General features: G+C 36.5%; 1 protein-coding gene and 1 long non-coding RNA gene across 5 annotated transcripts in view; one reads left to right on the top strand and one right to left on the bottom strand.

The window, feature by feature from the left end:
- The window catches only part of LOC107694096 (uncharacterized), a 937-nt gene extending 610 nt beyond the window's left edge, over window positions 1-327 (bottom strand). The window contains exon 1 of the long non-coding RNA XR_001634821.1: window positions 62-327. This is a non-coding gene — a long non-coding RNA (uncharacterized LOC107694096). The remainder of the gene's footprint in view (window positions 1-61) is intronic.
- A 904-nt stretch (window positions 328-1,231) lies between these two features.
- Window positions 1,232-20,559, top strand: LOC107694092 (carnitine O-palmitoyltransferase 1, liver isoform-like). 4 transcript variants are annotated; one of them, XM_016493687.1, is made up of 20 exons: window positions 1,232-1,651; window positions 1,900-1,931; window positions 2,591-2,752; window positions 2,861-3,003; window positions 4,202-4,373; window positions 4,470-4,574; window positions 5,203-5,340; window positions 6,209-6,286; window positions 7,886-7,993; window positions 8,794-8,878; window positions 10,662-10,857; window positions 11,730-11,918; window positions 12,067-12,172; window positions 12,677-12,793; window positions 12,930-13,094; window positions 13,196-13,327; window positions 17,596-17,748; window positions 17,988-18,101; window positions 18,187-18,279; window positions 19,587-20,559. In XM_016493687.1, exons 3-20 carry the CDS (start codon window positions 2,612-2,614, stop codon window positions 19,671-19,673), a joined length of 2,322 nt encoding a protein of 773 aa, XP_016349173.1. In that variant the 5' UTR covers window positions 1,232-1,651; window positions 1,900-1,931; window positions 2,591-2,611; the 3' UTR covers window positions 19,674-20,559. The 4 variants fall into 4 exon arrangements, with proteins under 4 accessions (XP_016349173.1, XP_016349172.1, XP_016349174.1 ...); XM_016493686.1 differs by lacking the exon at window positions 1,900-1,931 and having other exon boundaries at window positions 1,233-1,651; XM_016493688.1 differs by lacking the exons at window positions 1,232-1,651; window positions 1,900-1,931 and adding an exon at window positions 2,003-2,085.
- The last annotated feature ends 348 nt before the right edge of the window (window positions 20,560-20,907 follow it).

The following is a 20,907-nucleotide window of genomic DNA, read 5'->3' on the forward strand; positions in this document are numbered from 1 at the left end:
AAGTGTCACAGAATTAACAAAATTGTATTTTTTTTCTAATTTAGCTCAAGTGAAATCTTACCTGAAAGCCCCAGATGTCGCGGGATAAGTCTCTTCTCTCTGTAGGTTGCTATATAAGAGACGAATAACTGCTCCAGCAAACAGAAAAGCGCGGCATCGGCCTCCGGTCGTGAGCCGACTCAGAGCCGACGCTTGATGAGCTGAGAAACAGAGCACTGACCGAATTATATCGGCCTATGCTTGGCCGACGCTTATTAGATGTTTTAGATAATGAGGCCGACGTTTCACTCTTGGGCCGACGTCGGCCAGACGTACGTGTGCTGTCCGGGATACTATATTTATTACCTCGAAATGACCTTTTTTAGCTACAGGATGCCTTTGTTCATATTAGGGATTTCCTGCACATCATAAGTTATTACTTCTACTAGGCCATTTTGGACTTTCTGCGCGAGAGCGCCCTCCGGCTTCGAGTACACATTAACTAAAATACTGAAACGCTAATGTTGCTGCTGATTCAAAACGACAACGCCGGTGATTGAGTCAAAGCAAAGCGCGGTTTGAATGGCCCGCCCCCGCAGCTGAACTGGACGCTTTGATTGGTTTTGCACCCGAGTCAGACCTGTCTGTTATTGGCTGAAGCGCAGGGCTCCACCCCAGAAGTTTGAAAAGTGCTTGAAGTGCAAGAAGTTGAATATTTTCGTTTTATTTTACTCAAGTAAAAGTAAAAGTACCACAATTTAATTATTCTCAAGAAAGTAAAAAAATGTACTCAAGTACTGTAATGAAAGTATTTGCAATTAGTTACTTCCACCTCTCTATTTGGAAGAAGCGCACAACGTGGAATAAAGAGCAAAGGGAAAAACAGCATAAGCATACAAAAAAATAAAAATATGTGCAGAAAATGTCTGAGAGCACAAAAAACAGAGGAATATAACCAAGGAAAACATGATTTTGTGTGCAATTCGGATATTTTTGCATTACACATTATTTTTTGATCCATGACCATTTTTTGCTATTCTGAAAACTTGCTTTTATTTTTTTATTTTGTGCAATATAATGTTACTTACGTTTTTAAATTGTGGTTTCACGCTTGCTATTTTTTTTTATCCGTGACTACAATACATTTGTCGGGAATATGATCCCATACTAGACGCGCTCCTCCTCCAGCACAGGGCGCGCCCACTGTGCACGGCTCGGCTATTTTCAAGATCTTTTGTAATCTATAACGATTCGATACTATTGATAGCTTGCGCTTTAAAAAAATGTCAGACTAACAGTATTGTGTAGACGTGTTTTCCGGATGTTTCGCTGAACTGAAAAGTATCTGCACTGCACTGCATCATTTTTGGGTAATCAATTTCAATTACATTAGAAATCTTCGAGTATTGGCCAGTTCCGTAATCCTATTATCCCCTATTGAAAGTCATCAGTAAACACCCTATGGGGCTGTGGCAAACATGCTTTGTTTTGTCTCATCGTAAAGAAATTTACACAACAGGCAGAAGGTCCACTCAGCCTTCACTTCCGTGTTGGGCACGCGGTGAAGCACGTGATCCTTTTATGTGTTCCGATTGGTTACTTCCGACATTTCTCAAAAGATCTACCTGGATGATGAAGGTCAAACCCTAATCTCTAATCATAAAAATCCAAGGTATCTGATATTGATATTATATTTAAATAAGCCTGTTTGAAGGCTAGTTTAAAATGTTATACAATTTTGTTAGTACAGCTTTTAGCCATATGCTCAGTGGAAAGTAGACGGTCTATAGTAGTGCTCTGTTTAGTAACAGGCGGGGAGAAGAATCTAGAAAGATAAACGTTGCTCTTCTGAACTGGATTCATCGTGCCATTTCATCGAATGCATGTCCGATTGTACAGTTAATTTGATCAAGTTTACAGGTCTGGCCAGGAGAATAAATAATCAAAAGACGGTAAGTCCAGCATAGAGTTGACATGGATAAATTCGTCATCGCGGATGTAAATAACAGTCCACCGGGTTAGCCATATAAGTTAGCTCACTGAGTAAACACACATGCAGATAACAAATCTAGAGCAGATTTGTATTCAGCAGGACCAGATTCGAAGGTGTTTATGTGTCATTTACGATTATATTGTCTCATTATCTGTATTAAATCGCGTGATTGAGTTGTGTTTGGTAGATAGAGGAGGAAAAGGTGGCCACATCATCAGGTCTGTATGCATTGCTATGCGCAATTTTCCAGATTAATATTTAGCTGTTTTTAAATGCTCTGCAAGATCGAAATAGTCGTCTTAATATGTAATAAGCCGGTGTGATTTGAATTTGAATGGGTCAGCCAATGATGTAAGTCCTCAGCCATGTTCGGTTTAGAAATATTAATGACTTCATTATAATTCGGTAAGTTAGAGTATTGTGCTTGCTTGTTAAATATGAAGGCAAGAAAGTAATTAAGTATTAGTTAGTCGTTGGATGGTCGTTTATTAGCAGCAAGTTATAACATATATAGCAACGATTTTTTTTGTAAACCGCAAAATGACTGCATGTTACAATAATTTGTACTTTAAGCTAGTCACCTCTTGTTTTGTACTGAAGAATTTTGTTCTTTCACAGAATTGTTAGTGGTGATTCAGAATGGCAGAAGCTCATCAGGCTGTGGCCTTTCAGTTCACTGTCGGCCCTGATGGCATTGACCTTCAGCTCAGTCATGAGGCCCTTCGGCAGGTCTACCTCTCCGGACTTCACTCCTGGAAAAAGAAATTCATTCGCTTTAAGGTACGCGGAGTGTGTTTCTTACATTTTCTGTGGACATGTTACCTTTTCAAGCTCATTTGTAGATTTAAAACTGGTCTTGGAGAATTCGATTTGTCATTGTGCCTGCAGAATGGGATTTTGAATGGGGTTTACCCAGGAAGCACACCGGGGTTCATGCTGGTGTTGGCAGGGTACTTGGGAAGAGCACATTATTTAAAAGTGGACCCTTCCTTAGGCCTGCTCGTCAAACTTGGCAAACTTGTCCCAGTCAGGTATGTCTAGTTTATTTGTGCTGGATGTTATTCCATAATTCAATAAAGTGCCTGTGGAATGATGTTTTAAATTACATTAGTATGTATCAGAGGTTTTTCCTCAGTAAGGGTCCTCTGAATACACTACACTACTTTTGTACATAGTTTTGCCCCAATTTGCAGTTTGGACGAGTCAGAGCCAATCTGCAGATTTTGGGTAGTTTGAGTTTTTGAGTTAAAATTGCATAGTGTATAATAGGCACTTCAGACTACAGCTGTGCCTGAAATCACATATATGTAGTATGGATATGGGTAGTATGAAAGAATTCGGACATACTACATCCGCCATGTTGTATTGTCACGTGACCTACCAGCATCAGTTGTGTTGCTTTACAGCCACTCAGGAATCCTCTTCTCTGGCCTTATTGGGTAGTGAAGTGTACATCGTATACACAATTAAGTATATCGGCAGTCATCCTGGTACCTTTCACCTACTGAATACTATGAATTCTGTGGAAGCTTGTTTCTGCCACTAAATAAAAAAAATATTTTTTCTCAGAATTGTGAGCTTACATCATTGTGAGTTATAGTGTCAGAATTGTGAGGAGATATAAACTCACAGTTGCAAGTTATAAAGTCAGAATTGTGAGATATAAACTAACAATTGTGAGAAATAAAGTCAGAATTGCGAGATCTAAACTTGAAATTCTGAGAAAAGGTAAGAATGGCAATTCTGACTTTATAACACATGAAAGAAAACATGAAAAATGTCAGAATTGCGAGATGTAAAATTGCAATTGCGAAAAAAGGCAGAATTGTGTGGTCGCAATTAAGTTTTTGTTTATTTTTTATTCCGTGTCAGAAACAAGTTTCCATAGATTCAGACATAATACTCTTTTCACACACTGTTTTCCGCCTATTATAAAGTATTATTATATAGGAATTATTATTATATAGGAAGTAGGCATATTCGGAAACAGCATGCTTCCATCCAGTTGGGGTAAACGTTTAATATTCTGAGACGATTTTAGAACAAACAAGTCGTGTTTGGACGACTTACAAGTCTGGTGTGTGATTCTCAGTCATTTACTATATGATTCGCAGTTTTTCTCTGGAACCAATTACAAAGTCAGCAAGTTTATGATGCCTAGTGTTTTAACCTCTTCAGGTTTTAAAAGTCATTTAGAGTATTCCAGCCTTTATTCTTCTCTTTTTGCAGTAGGTACATGTCTACACAAAATCAGATGTTAGTTGGAGGTGTCATGGTGGGCACGGGTCTGTGGATTGCCATCATATTCAGCATGAGGACTGTCCTGAAGGGTCTGTTGTCCTGGCACGGCTGGATGTTTGCTCCCCATGGCAAAATAACCTGTCAACTTCGGATATGGCTGGTGTGTATTTGTGATAACTGTTTTCTGGAACAGTTTATGCTCACTAATCCATTCTTGGTTGTTTTGAACTCTTTTATTTGTTCTCTGACATTGCAGATCCTAGTGAAGGTTTTTTCTGGCATGCAAACACCAATGCTATACAGCTTCCAGAACTCTCTCCCTCATTTACCTGTGCCATCTGTGAAGGACACAATGAGAAGAGTAAGTTATTCATCTTTACAGCAATCAAATCAAAACTCCGCTAAATGCTGTTTTTATTGAGATGTTTTATTCAAATATATACATGTCAGATTGGTAAGCCAGGAATAGCTGCACTTCGTTTAGTTTTTCCAATGTGAATTTTGGTCACTTGTTTTCAGAGTTAACTTGCTCAGGTGATTATCTACTGATTTTGGAGGTAGGTTGCACAGCGTGGATGAAGTGAGTTAACTTACTAAAACATGCACGCTGTTCAACAGCATTTTAATTGAGATGTTTTATTCAGCTGTTTAAATGTCAGATTGGTAAGCCAGGAATAGCTGCACTTCGTTTAGTTTTTCCAATGTGAATTTTGGTCACTTGTTTTCAGAGTTAACTTGCTCAGGTGATTATCTACTGATTTTGGAGGTAGGTTGCACAGCGTGGATGAAGTGAGTTAACTTACTAAAACATGCACGCTGTTCAGAACGGTACTAGAAAAACAAAACTAGCTTAGTTGCTGGCATTCATTATGAATATGCTTGGATTTCAGTTAATACTAATTTCTTTGACAACCCTGGCAGTGAGATTTTGCTTTAAGATGTGAATTTTAGCTGGGCTTTCTTGTTCTCTTGAAATGTTGGATCTGTAGTATCTTGAATCAGTTCGGCCACTGCTGAGCGATGAGGAACACCAAAGAATGCAGAGTCTTGCACTTGGTTTTGAGAAGAACCTTGGACCAAAACTTCAGTGGTACCTCAAGCTGAAGTCTTGGTGGGCCACCAATTATGTAAGTAAAACACATTTCTCAACATATCAGTGACCTTTCAATGAAGAACTGCAGCAGGAGTTTAAGTTCTTGCATTATGTTGTGTGATATTTTCTCCTTGATGCGTCACAGGGATGCAGACTGCTTGCATTTCAGCAAAGTTTGACAAATGTTTACAAATATTGAGAAAATATTTCAATATTTTAAAATTTGACAAATTTCATGTGATTTGTGCATATCTAAGTAGTTCATTCTAATTCACAACTATATTGTAAAATAGAATAGAATAGAATCGAATAGAATGCATTAATAAATACATATTCCATCTTTGAAATGGCAAACTTAATATTTAATCCTGTATACAAAGACACGCACTACCATTCAAAACTTGAGGTCAGTATTTTTATTTTATTTATTTTTCACTTTTTATCAGTGAGGATGCATTAAATTTATTAAAAGTGACAGTAGAGATATTTTCATTGTTACATATATATATATATATATATATTATTTTTTATTTATTTTTTTATTTTTTTCAAATAAATGCTGTTCTTTTGAACTTTATATCTTTAAAGAATTTTGTGGTTTCCACAAAAATATTGAGCAGCATAACCGTTTTCAACTGTGATGATAATAATATTTTATTTTTGAGCTTTAGATTTTGAAATAATGGGGTTAAACTTTATTTTAAGAGGGTGTCATTGTTACTTTAATTATACATTTTATTACAGAGTAGTAGCATTAATTACCAACTTACTATAGGGTTAGGGTTAGAAATTGGGTTTGGTGGTCTAGGGTTAGTTGCATATAATTATGCATAATTAACTGTTATTACTATTTTACTGTTTTATCCTTTTCATCTCTGAGTTTGCATCGCTGTGTTTTTCAGGTCAGTGACTGGTGGGAAGAATATATCTACTTGAGAGGTCGTGGGCCAATCATGGTTAACAGCAACTATTATGTAATGGTAAATAGTACTTGCCAGCTTCACATGCATATGCAGCCACAAGGTGCAGTGTATATATACAGTGGGTATAGAAAAGAATCACCCCCCTTTAAAATAATCACATTTTGTTGCTTTGCAGCCTGAAATGAAGATGGACACAGTTTTTGTTTTATCCAGCTGTATTTACTCAGTGCAGCTTATAACATCCAAGTGAAAGATATAACAGCAACATGTCAGAAAAAAAAACAAAAAACAGAATGACTGAGTTGGAAAAGGATCACCCCCCTCCTAAAAATGACTTTTAAAGTCAATCAGGTGTATAATCACCTTCTTAATGGCACACAAAGCCATTTGACTTTCAGCTGTGATCAGCTGTGGTCATTTTGATCAGCTCCACATTAAAAGAGCTTTCCTGGAGCATTTCAGTCCTTGGTAGTGCAACTGAAGCAAACAATCAACTATGGGTGGCAAGGCACTGTCAAAAGATCTCCGGAATAAAGTTGTGGACATGCACAAGTCAGGAGATGGATACAAAAAAATTTCAAAGGCTTCATCAATGCTTAGAAGCACAGTGAAGTATATTATTAAGAAGTGGAAGGTATTTGGTACAACACAGACCCTCCCTGGATCAGGACGTCCCTCCAAACTGGATGAAAGAGCCGGAGGAACTGGTCAGAGAGACTACCAAGAGACCCTACAGCAACTCTGAAGCAGCTGCAGGAATTTATGACAAAGAGTGGTCACTGTGTGCAGGTGACAACAATATCACTATTTCTCCACAAATGTGGCTTGTATGGAAGGGTTGCAAGAAAAAAGTCACTCTTCAAGAAAGGCCACATGCAGTCATGACTGAGCTTTGCCAAAACGCACCTTGAAGATTCTAAGACAGATGAGACTAAAATTTAATTATTTGGCCTCGACACCAAACTATATGTCTGGCGGAAAAATCCAATCCAGCTCACCATCCAAATAACAGCATTCCTACAGTAAAGCATGGAGGTGGTAATATCCTGTTATGGGGTGTTTCTCTGCAGCAGGGACTGGAGCAATTAAACCCCATTGAAAATCTGTGGAATGACTTGAAGACTACAGTCCACAAACGCTCACCATCAAACTGAACTGAACTTGAGCAGTTCTGCAAAGAAGAGTGGGCAAATATTGCAAAGTCTAGATGTGCAAAGTTAGTAGAGACATACTAGTAGAGGCAAAGTTAGTAGACAACAGACTAAAGGCTGTAATTAAAGTAAAAGGCGGTTCAACAAAATACTGACACAAGGGGATGATCCTTTTTCCAACTCGGTGATTGTTTTTTTTTTTTCTTTTTCATTTATTTATTTTTTTTTTCTGACATGTTGCTGATATATCTTTCGCTTGGATGCTATAAGTTGCACTGAATACAGCTGGATAAAACAAACTGTGTCCGTCTTCATTTCAGGCTGCAAAGCAACAAAATGTGATTATTTTAAAGGGTGGTGATTCTTTTCTATACCCACTGTAGATATATAATAGTCGGCTAGCTCCATACTTTGTAGCAGTATGCAGAGTTTGACTAGATCATATTTTTGTTTGGTCTCAATTAGATTATACATGCATTCTTGGTTTCTTTTTTCCTCTGAACAGGACTTTCTTTACGCCTTTCCTACACATCTGCAAGCAGCAAGAGCCGGCAACATCATTCATGCAATCATGATTTACAGGAGGAATCTGGACCGGGCTCAAATGAAGCCGGTTAGACAAGCTACCATATTATATTGCATCTTAATCATGTTTTAATCAGCTTTTTTTTTTTCTTTTCTTTTCTTTTCATTTAGTTTTTTTTTTTTTTACCATTTTACCTCATAATAAAGAAGAAAAAAAAAGAGCTTTAGAATTTAATGGCCCAACACTGTAATAAATTCTGCCCTCGATCACAAATAAATGATTAGCACCATCTAACCTTAGGCCTGTTACTAAGGAGATTGATCTCTTTATTTAATCCTGTGAATGTTTCTATATTTCATGCCTCCTGATCATATAGTCAAAATGGTGCAGCTTTTTGCAATAATGAACAGCGTTCCACTCTGTTCTGCCCAGTGGGAGCGGCTATTTAATACATGCCGCATCCCAGGCCAGGAGACGGGTAAGAGTAGCCAGTCTGTGCACCATAGACCAACTTCTGCCTAATCAACTGGTCATGTGCCATCAGTTAATTTTGATTAGCAGTATAAATAGACATGTTATTGCATATGTTCATATGTTGACGGTTTATTCTTATGCCTAATAATATAATGACTTTGTAATGACAAGCTGGTGACACAGGGCTGTGCTGCTTAAAATCCCTCTCCATTCATTCCATTCCCTTCCTTTTATTTTATATAGCATCATTTTTCAGACTAGGACCCCAGTCAGTCTTCTTACATCCTAATGATTGCATAATTCTCTCTAGAGCGTCCAGTAGTGATTTGTGACCCTTCTCTCATCTGTTAGCTTTGTTTATCACTAGATCCTCCATCCATCTTTTATTTGACCTCTTTCTCTCTGTTTCACAGTTAATGCTTCAGAACACCATCCCTATGTGCTCCTCCCAGTATGAGCGTATGTTCAACACCAGTCGCATCCCAGGCATAGAAACAGGTACTGAACACTTGACAGTCTTCGCGCAGAGAATTTGTCTTTGCGGCAAATTCAAGTTATAGGGCAAAGTACTTTCAATCCCACTTTCCATTGCGTGCACAATTAAATCTGCAACTGGGAAAGATAACAAGCTTATGATTGCTGATGGAAATACTCCAAAGGCGTGGATTAATTATTTTGGAAATACATTGTTGTCGTGTAATATATTAGGTTACAAGTGTAATATGCCATACTAAAGCAAAGCCCCTTTTGTGCCTTTATATTAAGGAATTATATGTCACAAAACACTCCCTGAGAAATTCAATAATGGATTCCTTTCGCATCACAGATCTGCATTCAACTTCATGCATGAGTTTTACAACACTCACATTTTTATTTCATGTTCCTTTATGTCAGCTATAGCGCAGTAGGGCTGTCAAAAAAAAAAATCGAATTTCGAATATTCGTCGAATTTAAAATAAAAATCCACATTCGAATGCAAAAACGTTGCATTCAAATTTTAGGTGTGCGTTAAAGGGTTAGTTGTTTATTACGTTTGAAATATGGATATTTATCTTTAAAAAATGCATGGATTCGCTACAGGAGACCTTTATTCACCCCCCGGAGCCGTGTGAGGGACATTTTATTACGGATACACGCACTTTATTTCACGTCTTCTGAACTGTTGACAACCAACACCCGCTTACCCCCATTGAAAGGCTTGGAGGGGCCAGGACAATATTTAATATAACTCCGATTAGATTCGTCTGAAAGAAGAAAGTGTAAACAGCGGGACTATCTGTTTGTCTGACAGTGGAAGATGTGTTCAGGAAAACAATTTTCAAATTTTGACTCTAGTGGTGCAGAAATTACACACTTCAGCTTTAACTTTCACCTTAGTTCCTCCCTTGATCATTTGCACCCCATTTGTTTTATTTTTTATATTTATAATAGTATATTATTGTACTATATACAATTGTATATAATTGTGTGTGTATGCATGTATGTATATGTCTATATATATATATATATATATATAACACACACACACACTACTGTTCAGAAGTTTGGGGTCAGAAAGATTGTTTAATTAGTGTTTTTGAAAGAAGTCTCTTATGCTCACCCAGGCAGAATTTATTTGAGTAAAAATATAGTAAAACCGTAATATTGTATTCTATGTTAATAGATTTAAAAAAAAAAAAAGAATTTATTCTTGTGATGACAAAGCTGAATTTTTAGCAACCATTACTGTAATGTTCAGTGTCACATGATTCTTCTGAAATCATTTTAATATGCTGATTTGCCCAAGAAACATTATTATTATTATTATTATTATTATTACTACCAATTATTACCTTATTATTACCAATGTTGAAAACAGTTGTTTTTTCACAGTTTCCACAAATATTTTTGTGGAAACTGTGATACTTTTTTTTTCTTTAGAAAGTTCATAAGAACAGCATTTATTTGAAATATAAATATTTTGTATAATTATAAATGTCTTTACTGTCACATTCAATTTAATTTTCAATTTAATACATTCAATTTAACACACACACACACACACACACACACAAAATTCTTACTGACCCTGAACGTTTGAAAGGTATTGTGTGTTTATATACATTTTCTTTTTAAATTTTATTCATTATAATATTATAAATGTTTGACTACCTGCAAAACATTTAATACCTTAATTTTTAATACCTTAATGTAAAAACATAGCATAGTGTAGCATTCTATATAGTTGCTTACATGTGACTCATTTCTTTCTTTCTTTCTTTCTACCTCTATCTGACTATAGACACAGTTCAGCACATGTCTGACAGCAGGCATATTGTGGTGTATCACCGAGGCCGTTACTTTAAAGTGGGGATGTTTTATGATGGGCGGTTACTGTTGCCACGGGAGATAGAGCAGCAGATGGAGAGGATTCTGGCTGACACGTCAGAGTCACAGCCTGGAGAGGAAACCCTCGCTGCCCTCACCGCAGGGGACAGGTATTCACAACACACCCAACAGCAGGAGTCGCTACCGTTTTCCTGTTGTTCATTTGTCTGATCTCTTGTAACCACTGTAAAGCTTCAGTGGGATGTCAATTTGAAATGAGGACCTTCTTGTTTCTTCTTCCGCTCTTTTTTTTAACTACTGTATTGGCCCGAATATAAGACGGCCCTGATTATAAGACGACCCCCCTTTTTCCAGATGTACCTTTTGGAAAAAGGCTTTTTAAAAACCAAATCTTGTTTTTTCTCAGTAAAACACATTTTGTCTTCAATTATTTTCATATTGCATATTTTTCCTATTTTAATTTTTGTTTTGAAAGTATGGTAAAATCTGGTAAAATGTACCAACAATCACATTTTAAAAAATGTACACTTTTTGATATACCATAAAAAAAACAAAACATGAATTAGGACATTTAGGCTATCCATCTAATAGTAGCCTACCAAAATCTTATTAACAGTAGAAGTTAAATCTTACTGTAGTCTTCAAATCTGGGTACTGTCTTACGTTTTAAAATCACAAAGGGAGTTTGGTCCCATCAGGCTAACGTGACACGTCACGACTCATGCAGCTGTAAGGTTTTCTTATTCTTTTGTTTTTACTCGTGATCTTTACAACACGCATTACAGTACGTATTTCATGGCACACTCGTTTTATGTGTATTTGGCGCCACCTATTGTTGTGGGTGTATTGACATGTCAAAGTCTAGACCCTGAATATAAGACGACCGCGTTTTTTCAGATGTATTTCCAAGAAAAAAACATCGTCTTATATTCGGGTCAATACGGTATTACTTGTTATCATTTTTACTGAACATTCAAAACAATTTTAGATTGAGTAAACTCTTGTTGTCTGTCTATGTCAGAGTGCCTTGGGCGTGTGCCCGTAATGCCTACCTCAGACACGGCAAGAACAAGAAGTCTCTGGATGCTGTGGAAAAGGCCGCTTTCTTTGTTACACTGGATGACACAGAGCAGCGCTATGACCCAGCAAACCCTGTGGAGTCCCTGGACTGTTACGCTAAATCGCTGCTCCACGGGAAGTGTTATGACAGGTGAGGAAGAAACCATAGCATGTGTTAAGAGGAGACCACCTCCTTCTATGCCCCTTTGAAATGGTGTTTGTGAGTCTCTAGGTACCAGTACTGTACCTCGTTGTAGCTTTTATATAACGTACATTTTATTGGTCATTTTTTTCCTTAGGTGGTTTGATAAGTCCATAAACTTAATTGTCTTCAAGAATGGAACCATAGGCCTTAATGCAGAACATAGCTGGGCCGATGCTCCTATCGTTGGCCACCTCTGGGAGGTACACATGCACACATACACTACCATTCAAAGGTTTGAGGTCGGTAAGATATTTTTCTTTTTTAAAACTTTAAAACTTTCTTCAAAACTTTATTATATACTTTTATTCAGCAATTAAATTTATTGTTACAAAAAAGTTAAAAATCACCATATTAGAATAATTTCTGAAGGATCATGTGACACCGAAGACTGGATTAATGGCTGATAGAAATACAGTTTTGCTAATACAGAAATAACATTTTTAAATATATAAAAAATAGAGAACCGTTATTTTAAATTGTACTAATATTTCAAAATATTGCTGTTTTTACTGTAATTTTGATCAGAAAAAAGCAGGTGAGCATAAAATAGTTCTTCCAAAAAACAAAACAAAACAAAAATAAAACTTGCCAACCCCAAACTTCTGATGTTTACATCAGTTGTATTTCACTTTTAGTTCATATGTATCATGCATAAAATGCTAATCTGCTGCTAATATAAATTTTGATGGCATTTTTTCATAAAGCAAGTGCTCTCGAAGGACCCAGTTAAGCTAGGCTACACAGCAGAGGGCCACTGTAAAGGAGAAACTCACCATAATCTTCCTGGACCTCAAAGACTCCAGTGGAATATCCCACCTGAGGTCGGTGTATGATTCACTTTGTAGTAAAAATGCTGATAATAGCTCAATTTTTCTCATCTTGCTTAAGTGGATATGAAAGGACCAAGACATTCTTTTGTTTGACGTTCTCTCTGTTGTGTTTTGTGTTTCATGGCAGTGCCAAACTATGATTGCCAACTCTTTGTCTGTGGCTGTGGCTTTGGCTGATGATGTGGACTCTCACATCATCCCCTTCAGTGACTTTGGGAAAGGCCTGATCAAGAAGTGCAAGATCAGTCCTGATGCCTTCATCCAGCTTGCACTGCAGCTGGCCCATTATAGGGTGAACTGTCTTATCACTGAACTTCTGAAATGTAGCAAAACATGCCTGCTTATCGCTCACTTGAAATGGTAAAATGATATCTATGTTTTTTCATTATACAGGACAAAGGAAAGTTTTGCCTGACTTATGAGGCATCCATGACACGTTTATTCAGAGAAGGCCGTACAGAAACTGTGCGCTCCTGCACCATAGAATCCTGTGCTTTTGTCTGTGCCATGATCAACAACAAAACGGTATCATGCCAAAAACAACCCTTAAAGGGATAGTTCACCCAAAAATGAAAATTACCCCAAGATTTACTCACCCTCAAGCCATCCTAGGTGTATATGACTTTCTTCTTTTAGACGAATACAATAGGAGTTATATTAAGAAATGTCCAGGCTCTTCCAAGCTTTATAATGGCAGTGAATTGGTGATATTCAGTAGTCCAATCCGCTTGTTAAGTCGTGATGTAAGAAATGCTGTTTCCGGGTCCAAGCCTTGTTTCACTTTAGAATGCTATCTCAACAGCTGTTTATGAGCACTGTTTATTCATATTACACATTTAAGCTAAACATTTAAAAACTTACGGTGTACACTACAATCTCCGTGCTCACAACGTCCCAGACACAAATTATTTTTATATTTATTTATATTTTCATTGTCTGGCTATCTGGGATTTCGGTGTGGAGTTAAGGGTTAGGATTATAATTTTTCTGGTAGTATTATATCACACTGTAAGTGTATATTAGCACCGTTTGTTGTTTTCTTCTGGCATCTGATAGAGCGTTTTTTAGAGCCAGAAGCGGTGACACGTGACGTCAGACTTAACAAGCGGATAGAAGTCCAATAAACTGTGTACATCCATCATAAAAAAGTGCTCCACATGGTTCCAGGGGGTTAATAAAGGCCTTCTGAAGCGAATCGGTGTGTTTTTGTAAGAAAATATCCATATTTATAAACCATAATCTCTAACTTCCACTAACTGGTACGCGCGTTCATGAGAGAGTCGCGTTCCAGTGGATGACGGAGGACGTAGGCGTAGCGTAAGGTCTGGTGAGAATATGCTAGTCTCACGAGAACCAAGTTTTGTTTACAGGAGCAAAGGAAGCAAAGTTTCCTTTGTTTAGCAAAGGAAAACCAGTCTTCTCTTGGCTTATATCTAAATCCTCCAACATTATTCTTTACAAATCCTCATTTTGTACTTCTAATTTGTGACCGGTGTTTTGTTTTGCTCTCTCCTCTGCACTTCCGCGTTTGTCACCTCTCACCGGAGCGTACGCTATGCCTACATCCTACTGGAATGCCACTCTCTCATGAACGCATGTACGATAGTTAGCGGAAGCTAGAGATTAAGGTTTATAAAGTTTTGAATATGGATATTTTCTTACAAAAATGCACCGATTCGCTTCAGGAGGCCTTTATTCACCCCCGGAGCCTTGTGGAGTACTTTTTATGATGGATGGACATAGTTTATTGGACTTCTATTGGACGATTGAATGTCAACACCCATTCACTGACATTATAACGTTTGGAAGAGCCTGGACATTTTTTAAATATATAACGATTTTATTCGTCTGAAAGAAGAAAGTCATATACACCTAGGATGGCTTGAGGGTGAGTAAATTATGGCGTAATTTTCATTTTTGTTTGTAGTACTTGAGACTAGACAAGACCGGACTGGGATTCCAAGTCCAAGACCATTGATTAGTCGGTAACATTTTATAATAACCTTCATTAATAAATAAATCATTAACAAACATTATATAATGCTTAACAGATCATTAGATATTATATATTCACATAGCTAGAAATATGAGACAATGTGCTTGTTAATGTTTACTAATGAGCTTATTAAACATTACCTAATGATTAACAGTACATTAGTTATTATAACATTATTTTATATAAATCGAAATGCTTACAAATGTCAGTAAACTTTCAATTCATATGTTTATGCACTTTTTAAATATCTTCAAATTATTTTGATAGATGGTTTACAATAATTAAAAGATTCATTAATAAATAATTTTCAAACATTATTTAATGCTTAACGGATCATTAGTTAATGCTTACAAATGTCATTAAACTTTCAATTCATATGCTCATGCACTTTTTAAAAAAAATCTACAATTGATTTTAACAGAAATTAAACAATGATTAAAAGTTTATTTGTTAATGTACTTTTGAATGCGAACAAATGTCATTAAACTTCAGTTCATATATTACTTAATGCTCTTTTATACATTTACAAATGTTGAGAAAAAATAGCTTAATTAGTAATTTTAAGCACTTTACAAACTATTCGTGTTAACATATTCATTAACTCATAATCATAGTCTGTAAAGGTCATTAGTTTTCATTTGTTGTGTAGTATTCTACTATTTACACATCTTAAATCATTTATTAATTATTTATTTGTTTTTTTTCAGAACCCAATCTAAAGTGGAAACTATTAATCATTTGTGAATGTTTACAAACATTTACTAATCATTAGTAGTATCTTTATGAGCAATCTCGATGGCAAAATGTGTCCCAAATGACCTGATTTCACCCTATTTTCACATCTTTACAAATCAGTCTATTTATCAATTGTTCATGTATTTGCAGTACCCAATCTAAAGTGGAGTTGATTCATTATTTGTAAATGTTTATACACATTAACCATTCAGTTCCTTTATGGGCATTGGTCTTTTAGCTGCTGTAACAACTTTTGAGTAAAGGGTGGTTGGTTAAGTTTAACTAAATGCTTGCTAAAGACAACACGTTGTAATTTGAGTGCAAAACTTGTTTTTTTTTTATTGCCTCAACACTTATATTAGTATACTACTGTATAACATTAAACAGAATATTCCTTGAATCATACATCAACAGAAGAAAACAAATCAGTTTTTTCAAGAAAATGCTTGTTCATTTATCAAAACAATGTAATATAAACAGATTGAACCATCTTCTGACCCCTTAACCAACTCTTAAACCTACCCATATCACCAAACCTGTCCCTAACCTTACCAGTATCACACCTCAATAGCAGCAAAAGTGTTGCGCATTAACAAAAGCTTTTAATCATTGTATAACATCTGTTAAAATCATTTGTAGATTTTGAAAAAGTGTGTGATCACATGAATTGAAAGTTTAATGACGTTTGTAAGCATTTTAATTTAAATTAAATATTGATCTGTTAGTCATTAGGTAAAGTTTAATAGTAAACATTAACAAGCACATTATCTCATGTTTCTAGCTATTTAAAAATCTATTAACAAATTATCTCTTAAGCATTAAATGTTTGTTAACGATTTATTAATGAACGTTTTTATAAAGTGTTACCGACTAGTGAGAAACATCTCATTCAAGTCCAAGTCTAGGCTGTGTCCAAATGCTCCTGAAAATATGGTCTTTGACTCAGACTTAAGATAAAAATTTATCAGAAAATTGAGACCAGTCTTGTCTGGTCACTAGTATTAGAATAGGGACACACCAAACTGACACAGAAGAACTAGCACTGAGAAAAGCTAACTGTGGCGTCGCCTTGCGTCGTGTCGCTTTGCATCGCCTGCGTCGGGGCAAAAAAGTTGCACTAGAACACACAAGACAGGCTACAGCCGACAGCCAACTAGCGTGTACACTCTGCTCTTGTGTGAGAGAACATAACTCTCCCATACCAGCGGGTGGCAGTAGTCTGTGTTCGACATTCAAACAGGGAAACTGGAAGAGCTAGAACTGTGTATATTGTGTCAAATTCCTTTTCTTTTCTCATTGACTCATTCGCTAAGCTGAATAGCCAATTGCAGTTCTCTTTCTCGCCGACGAGCTCCGCCACTGATTCGACATGCAGAATCGGCCGAAAAACAGCTGACAGTGTCAAACTAGAGCCAACGGTGCAGAACACACCGAAAAAACGAAAGCCGATCGATGCTCAAAAACCAGCCGACATTGCCCGACAACCGACCGTCAGCTTGGTGTGTCCCGGGCTTTAGGGTTAGTTACTATACCAGCTCAAATAGCACAATAGCTGTTTATTTCATTTGCATTTGATTTTATTGCTATAGGTAGTGTTGGGGGTAATGCATTACAAATAACGCGAGTTATGTCATCAGATTACTTTTTTCAGGTAACTAGTAAAGTAACGCATTACTTTCAAATTTACTAGAAAATATCTGAGTTACTTTTTCAAAAAAGTAACGCAAGTTACTTTGTTTTCCCATTTATTCACTGAAACCTCTCCTGTCCCTGTGTTGAGTGAAATTAGGAGTGAGGCGCAGAGGCACTTCCTTCAGCCTGAGGCACTTTTGGTGTGAAAGGGCCTTTACAGTTGCCAAAAAAGAGTAACTAAGTAACGCAAGAAGTTACTTTTTTTATGGAGTAATGCAATATTGTAATGCATTACTTTTAAAAGTAACTTTCCCCAACACTGACTGTAGCTACTGCTTTTCAAGATTTGACAAATGCAGTTTAGCGCTTACTGGTCCACTGTTTTACTGCTGCCATTATTGAAAATGAGTTTTCTGTTGTTGTTTTGTAGAGAGAAGAGAAACTTCGTTTACTAACCCAGGCCGCTGGGAAACACCAGCAGATGTATAGGCTGGCAATGACTGGTCAGGGCATTGACCGCCACCTCTTTTGCCTCTACGTAGTGTCTAAGTACCTTGGACAGGACTCCCCATTCCTCCAAGAGGTGGATTTTTGCATTTAAGCGGTTCAGAAATGAAGAATATAAAGGAACATAATCTAAAAAAAAAAAAACTGAGTATTTACAGTGTCCTTATTCTTCTTCTTTTTATGACAAATTAATGATAAAGGACATTTCTGCCTTTTAAGACATGAGTGTATTTGCCTGGCTTAAGAGTAATGTAGCTTATATTCTTAAAAAAAAAATAATAATTTATGCAAATTCCCCACTTCCTGTCTGTTCAGGTGTTGTCAGAGCCTTGGAAACTCTCCACTAGTCAGACTCCTTTGCAGCAGGGGGAGCTGTTTGATCTGGTGAATCACCCAGAGTATGTGACCAGTGGAGGAGGCTTTGGACCGGTGAGTCTTTCAAAGATTTCATAATCTGGTAAAATGCTTTGGTGAAAGGATCGAATTTAACTTTTTTTTTTTTTAACTCTGGTAGGTTGCAGATGACGGTTATGGTGTGGCCTATGTGATTATCGGTGAAAAACTCATCAATTTCCACATCTCTTCCAAGCGTTCTAGTCCAGAGACGGTGAGAACATGCACAACCTGAGAATCTGTCAAAATACTGAAAATGATGGTCCTTTTTCATTATCAGTGACAGTAGATGTTTCATCCAAAGGAATGTGAATTTTGGGGTATCAAAAACCTGCACTATAAAAACATCCTGTATGTTTCAGAACTCAACTTTCCTGTTAGTCTAAAAACAGCTTATATTGAAGCCAATCTGCCAAAACGACAGGTTGTGGAATGTGCCACTTTATGACGTAATAAGCATCGCTAAGCACCGCCATCCGCAGAAGAAGATCAACGCCTGCTTCTACATCACTGACTGCTTAGCCCCACCCACCATTTCACACGTGTAGTGTAAATAATGAGAGAGGCAAACGCAGGTCGTTTGATATGTACTGAGTATTTATGCGTTTTTAACCTAAATCACAGCAGCGTCCATCTATGAAGGATGTAGGCTGTCAAACTAACACAACTGTTAGCCAATCACAGCAGTGGGCGTTTACTTCCCACTCTACTATCCACTACTCCTATTCAAACAGAGCGTTCTGATGAGGGGGGCCAAAACAGGACAGAAAAGCCTATTACTTCTAAATTATTATGTGTTTTTTGTTGTAAAAATATTGGTAACATTATAAGTGGACCTCTGAGAACAGTACAAAATAATAAACAAAGGCAGTTCATGACCCCTTTAAAATGCACATTAAAAAAAACATCCAATTTATCCAATAAGAAGGCATGCACATAAATTCTGATGGAAACACATTTACCGAATAAATTCCTCAATGTGCAACAAAAATCATATGTGACTTTGACTCAACAGATCATGTGATTGGATAACTGGACTAACCAGTGGACCAATCACATTGCACACTGCATTGCATCTCCAATGTTAAGTCATTCTGAAATGCCTGAGCCAAAGTATGTAATCAAAATGATTGGCTATAATTACCTCCCAGAACTACTCACGATTGCATTCCCAAACATCAGGCATCTGCCTCTTAACGCAAGATAACATGACAGCATTTGTATTGTGTTTCATCTGCGTACTCTTGAGGCGCATGTAATTATTATTGAGGAAAAAGAGCCACAGTGACTTCTTCGGGTGCAACAACTTCCATTTTTATTATTGATACGTTGCGCCAGTTTCCCAGGAAGTGACGATTTGATTACTTAAACACATGAGATGAAACTGTGCTTTATTCTCAAATGTTGTATGTGATATTCCATTCCTTTGGAAGAATACATGGCTAGTGTTGTTCTTAAATGCTTGGGTGATTTCTTTCTTAATCTTTATTTAATTTATTTTTTTTGCATGTTTTTCTTCAGGACTCTCATCGCTTTGGAAACAATATCAGGCAAGCAATGCTTGATATGCTGGATCTGTTTCAGCTTGACAAAAAGGACCTAAAGTGATTTGATTGGTGAAAGGATTATGCTTTTAATGACTCATGTCACCTTGATTATATATCGGCAGTGTTGAGAGAAGCTTTTTTGTTTGCATGTGTGTCTGTGAGATGCAGCGTATGAAGGAGAGAAGTAGGCAGGGAGTGTGAGAATCTCATTCTGTTGTTATTTGTGCTGGTGCCTTAACATATGTCTTAACTGAACAATTCAGTGCAGGTGATCTAAACTTTCACTTTCAGCTTTCAGTATATTTTACTGAGATGTACAGTTTCGTAGATACTTCAATAGATGACATTCTCTTGACAAGATATCAAGGAGCATAATAATCACTTGGCTGAAGTGTTGAGTTTACAAATCAAGCAATACGCAGCTCTCCATTTGTGCTTTCAGTTTGCATTCTGATATTTGTGGTTTTTCAAATTAAGAATTAAGTTATGAAGGAAATGATGAGATTATGCAGATGATACGTTTCTGAATAATAAGTGTGCAGTCTTTTATTATGGATTTTGCTCACATTTTGCTCTCCAACCTGATTTAATGGGTTGGTATCGTGTTGATTCAGCATTGAAAGGTCACTACGTTTTAATGTGGGATGTGTTAGAAGGCTTTATCACATTAATTGTACATTTATTTTTTATTTGATTTCATTCCATTTCCTTCCATCATATTTTATGTTTAGTTTTGAGTGTTATATACTGTAATCATTTTGGAAATCATTGTCAAAAAATGATTTAAGTTCTGGGGAAAAATCTAATGTATTCTGAACTCAGTTATTTATTTTGTACACATAATAATGTGTTAATGAGTAATTAATGAGTGTCCTCTCAAAGTACATGTACATTTATTTGGAAATTCAGAATAAGCATTAAACATACCATAAACATATTAATAATGTGAATAATGGAAGCTGTTTTTTTTCTCAGTTATTCATGTCTGGTCTGTAATAAAATAGCGTTGACTTTTTTTTTTTAAGGTAAAGGTTCATACAGACAATTTTCTGATAAAGATTCTTCTTGTAAATATAAGTTGGATGCTTCACTAAAGAGAGACTCTGGGAAATCTTAAACATAATTTTTACTTTCACATTAGAGTTTTATTACATTTATTGCAATTTCATTGCATTTCCTATTTTCAATTGATTTGTATGCATCACTGGTGTTTTTCATATAGGCCAGAGTCCAGTCATTGACCTATTAAAGCCATCTCTTCTAAGTAGACTGCATAAATTGAACTGTGTTCCTGT

The sequence above is a fragment of the Sinocyclocheilus anshuiensis genome, unplaced genomic scaffold, assembly GCF_001515605.1.
Source record: "Sinocyclocheilus anshuiensis isolate Anshui unplaced genomic scaffold, SAMN03320099.WGS_v1.1 scaffold2408, whole genome shotgun sequence".
NCBI lineage: Eukaryota > Metazoa > Chordata > Actinopteri > Cypriniformes > Cyprinidae > Sinocyclocheilus > Sinocyclocheilus anshuiensis.

Excerpts from the sequence above, each read along its gene's own strand:
- LOC107694092 (XM_016493687.1), top strand. The coding sequence starts at position 2,612 with ATGGCAGAAGCTCATCAGGCTGTGGCCTTTCAGTTCACTGTCGGCCCT. Across the intron at positions 6,287-7,885 it reads ACAGCAACTATTATGTAATG|GACTTTCTTTACGCCTTTCC; the intron begins GTAAATAGTACT and ends TCCTCTGAACAG. Across the intron at positions 7,994-8,793 it reads ACCGGGCTCAAATGAAGCCG|TTAATGCTTCAGAACACCAT; the intron begins GTTAGACAAGCT and ends TCTGTTTCACAG.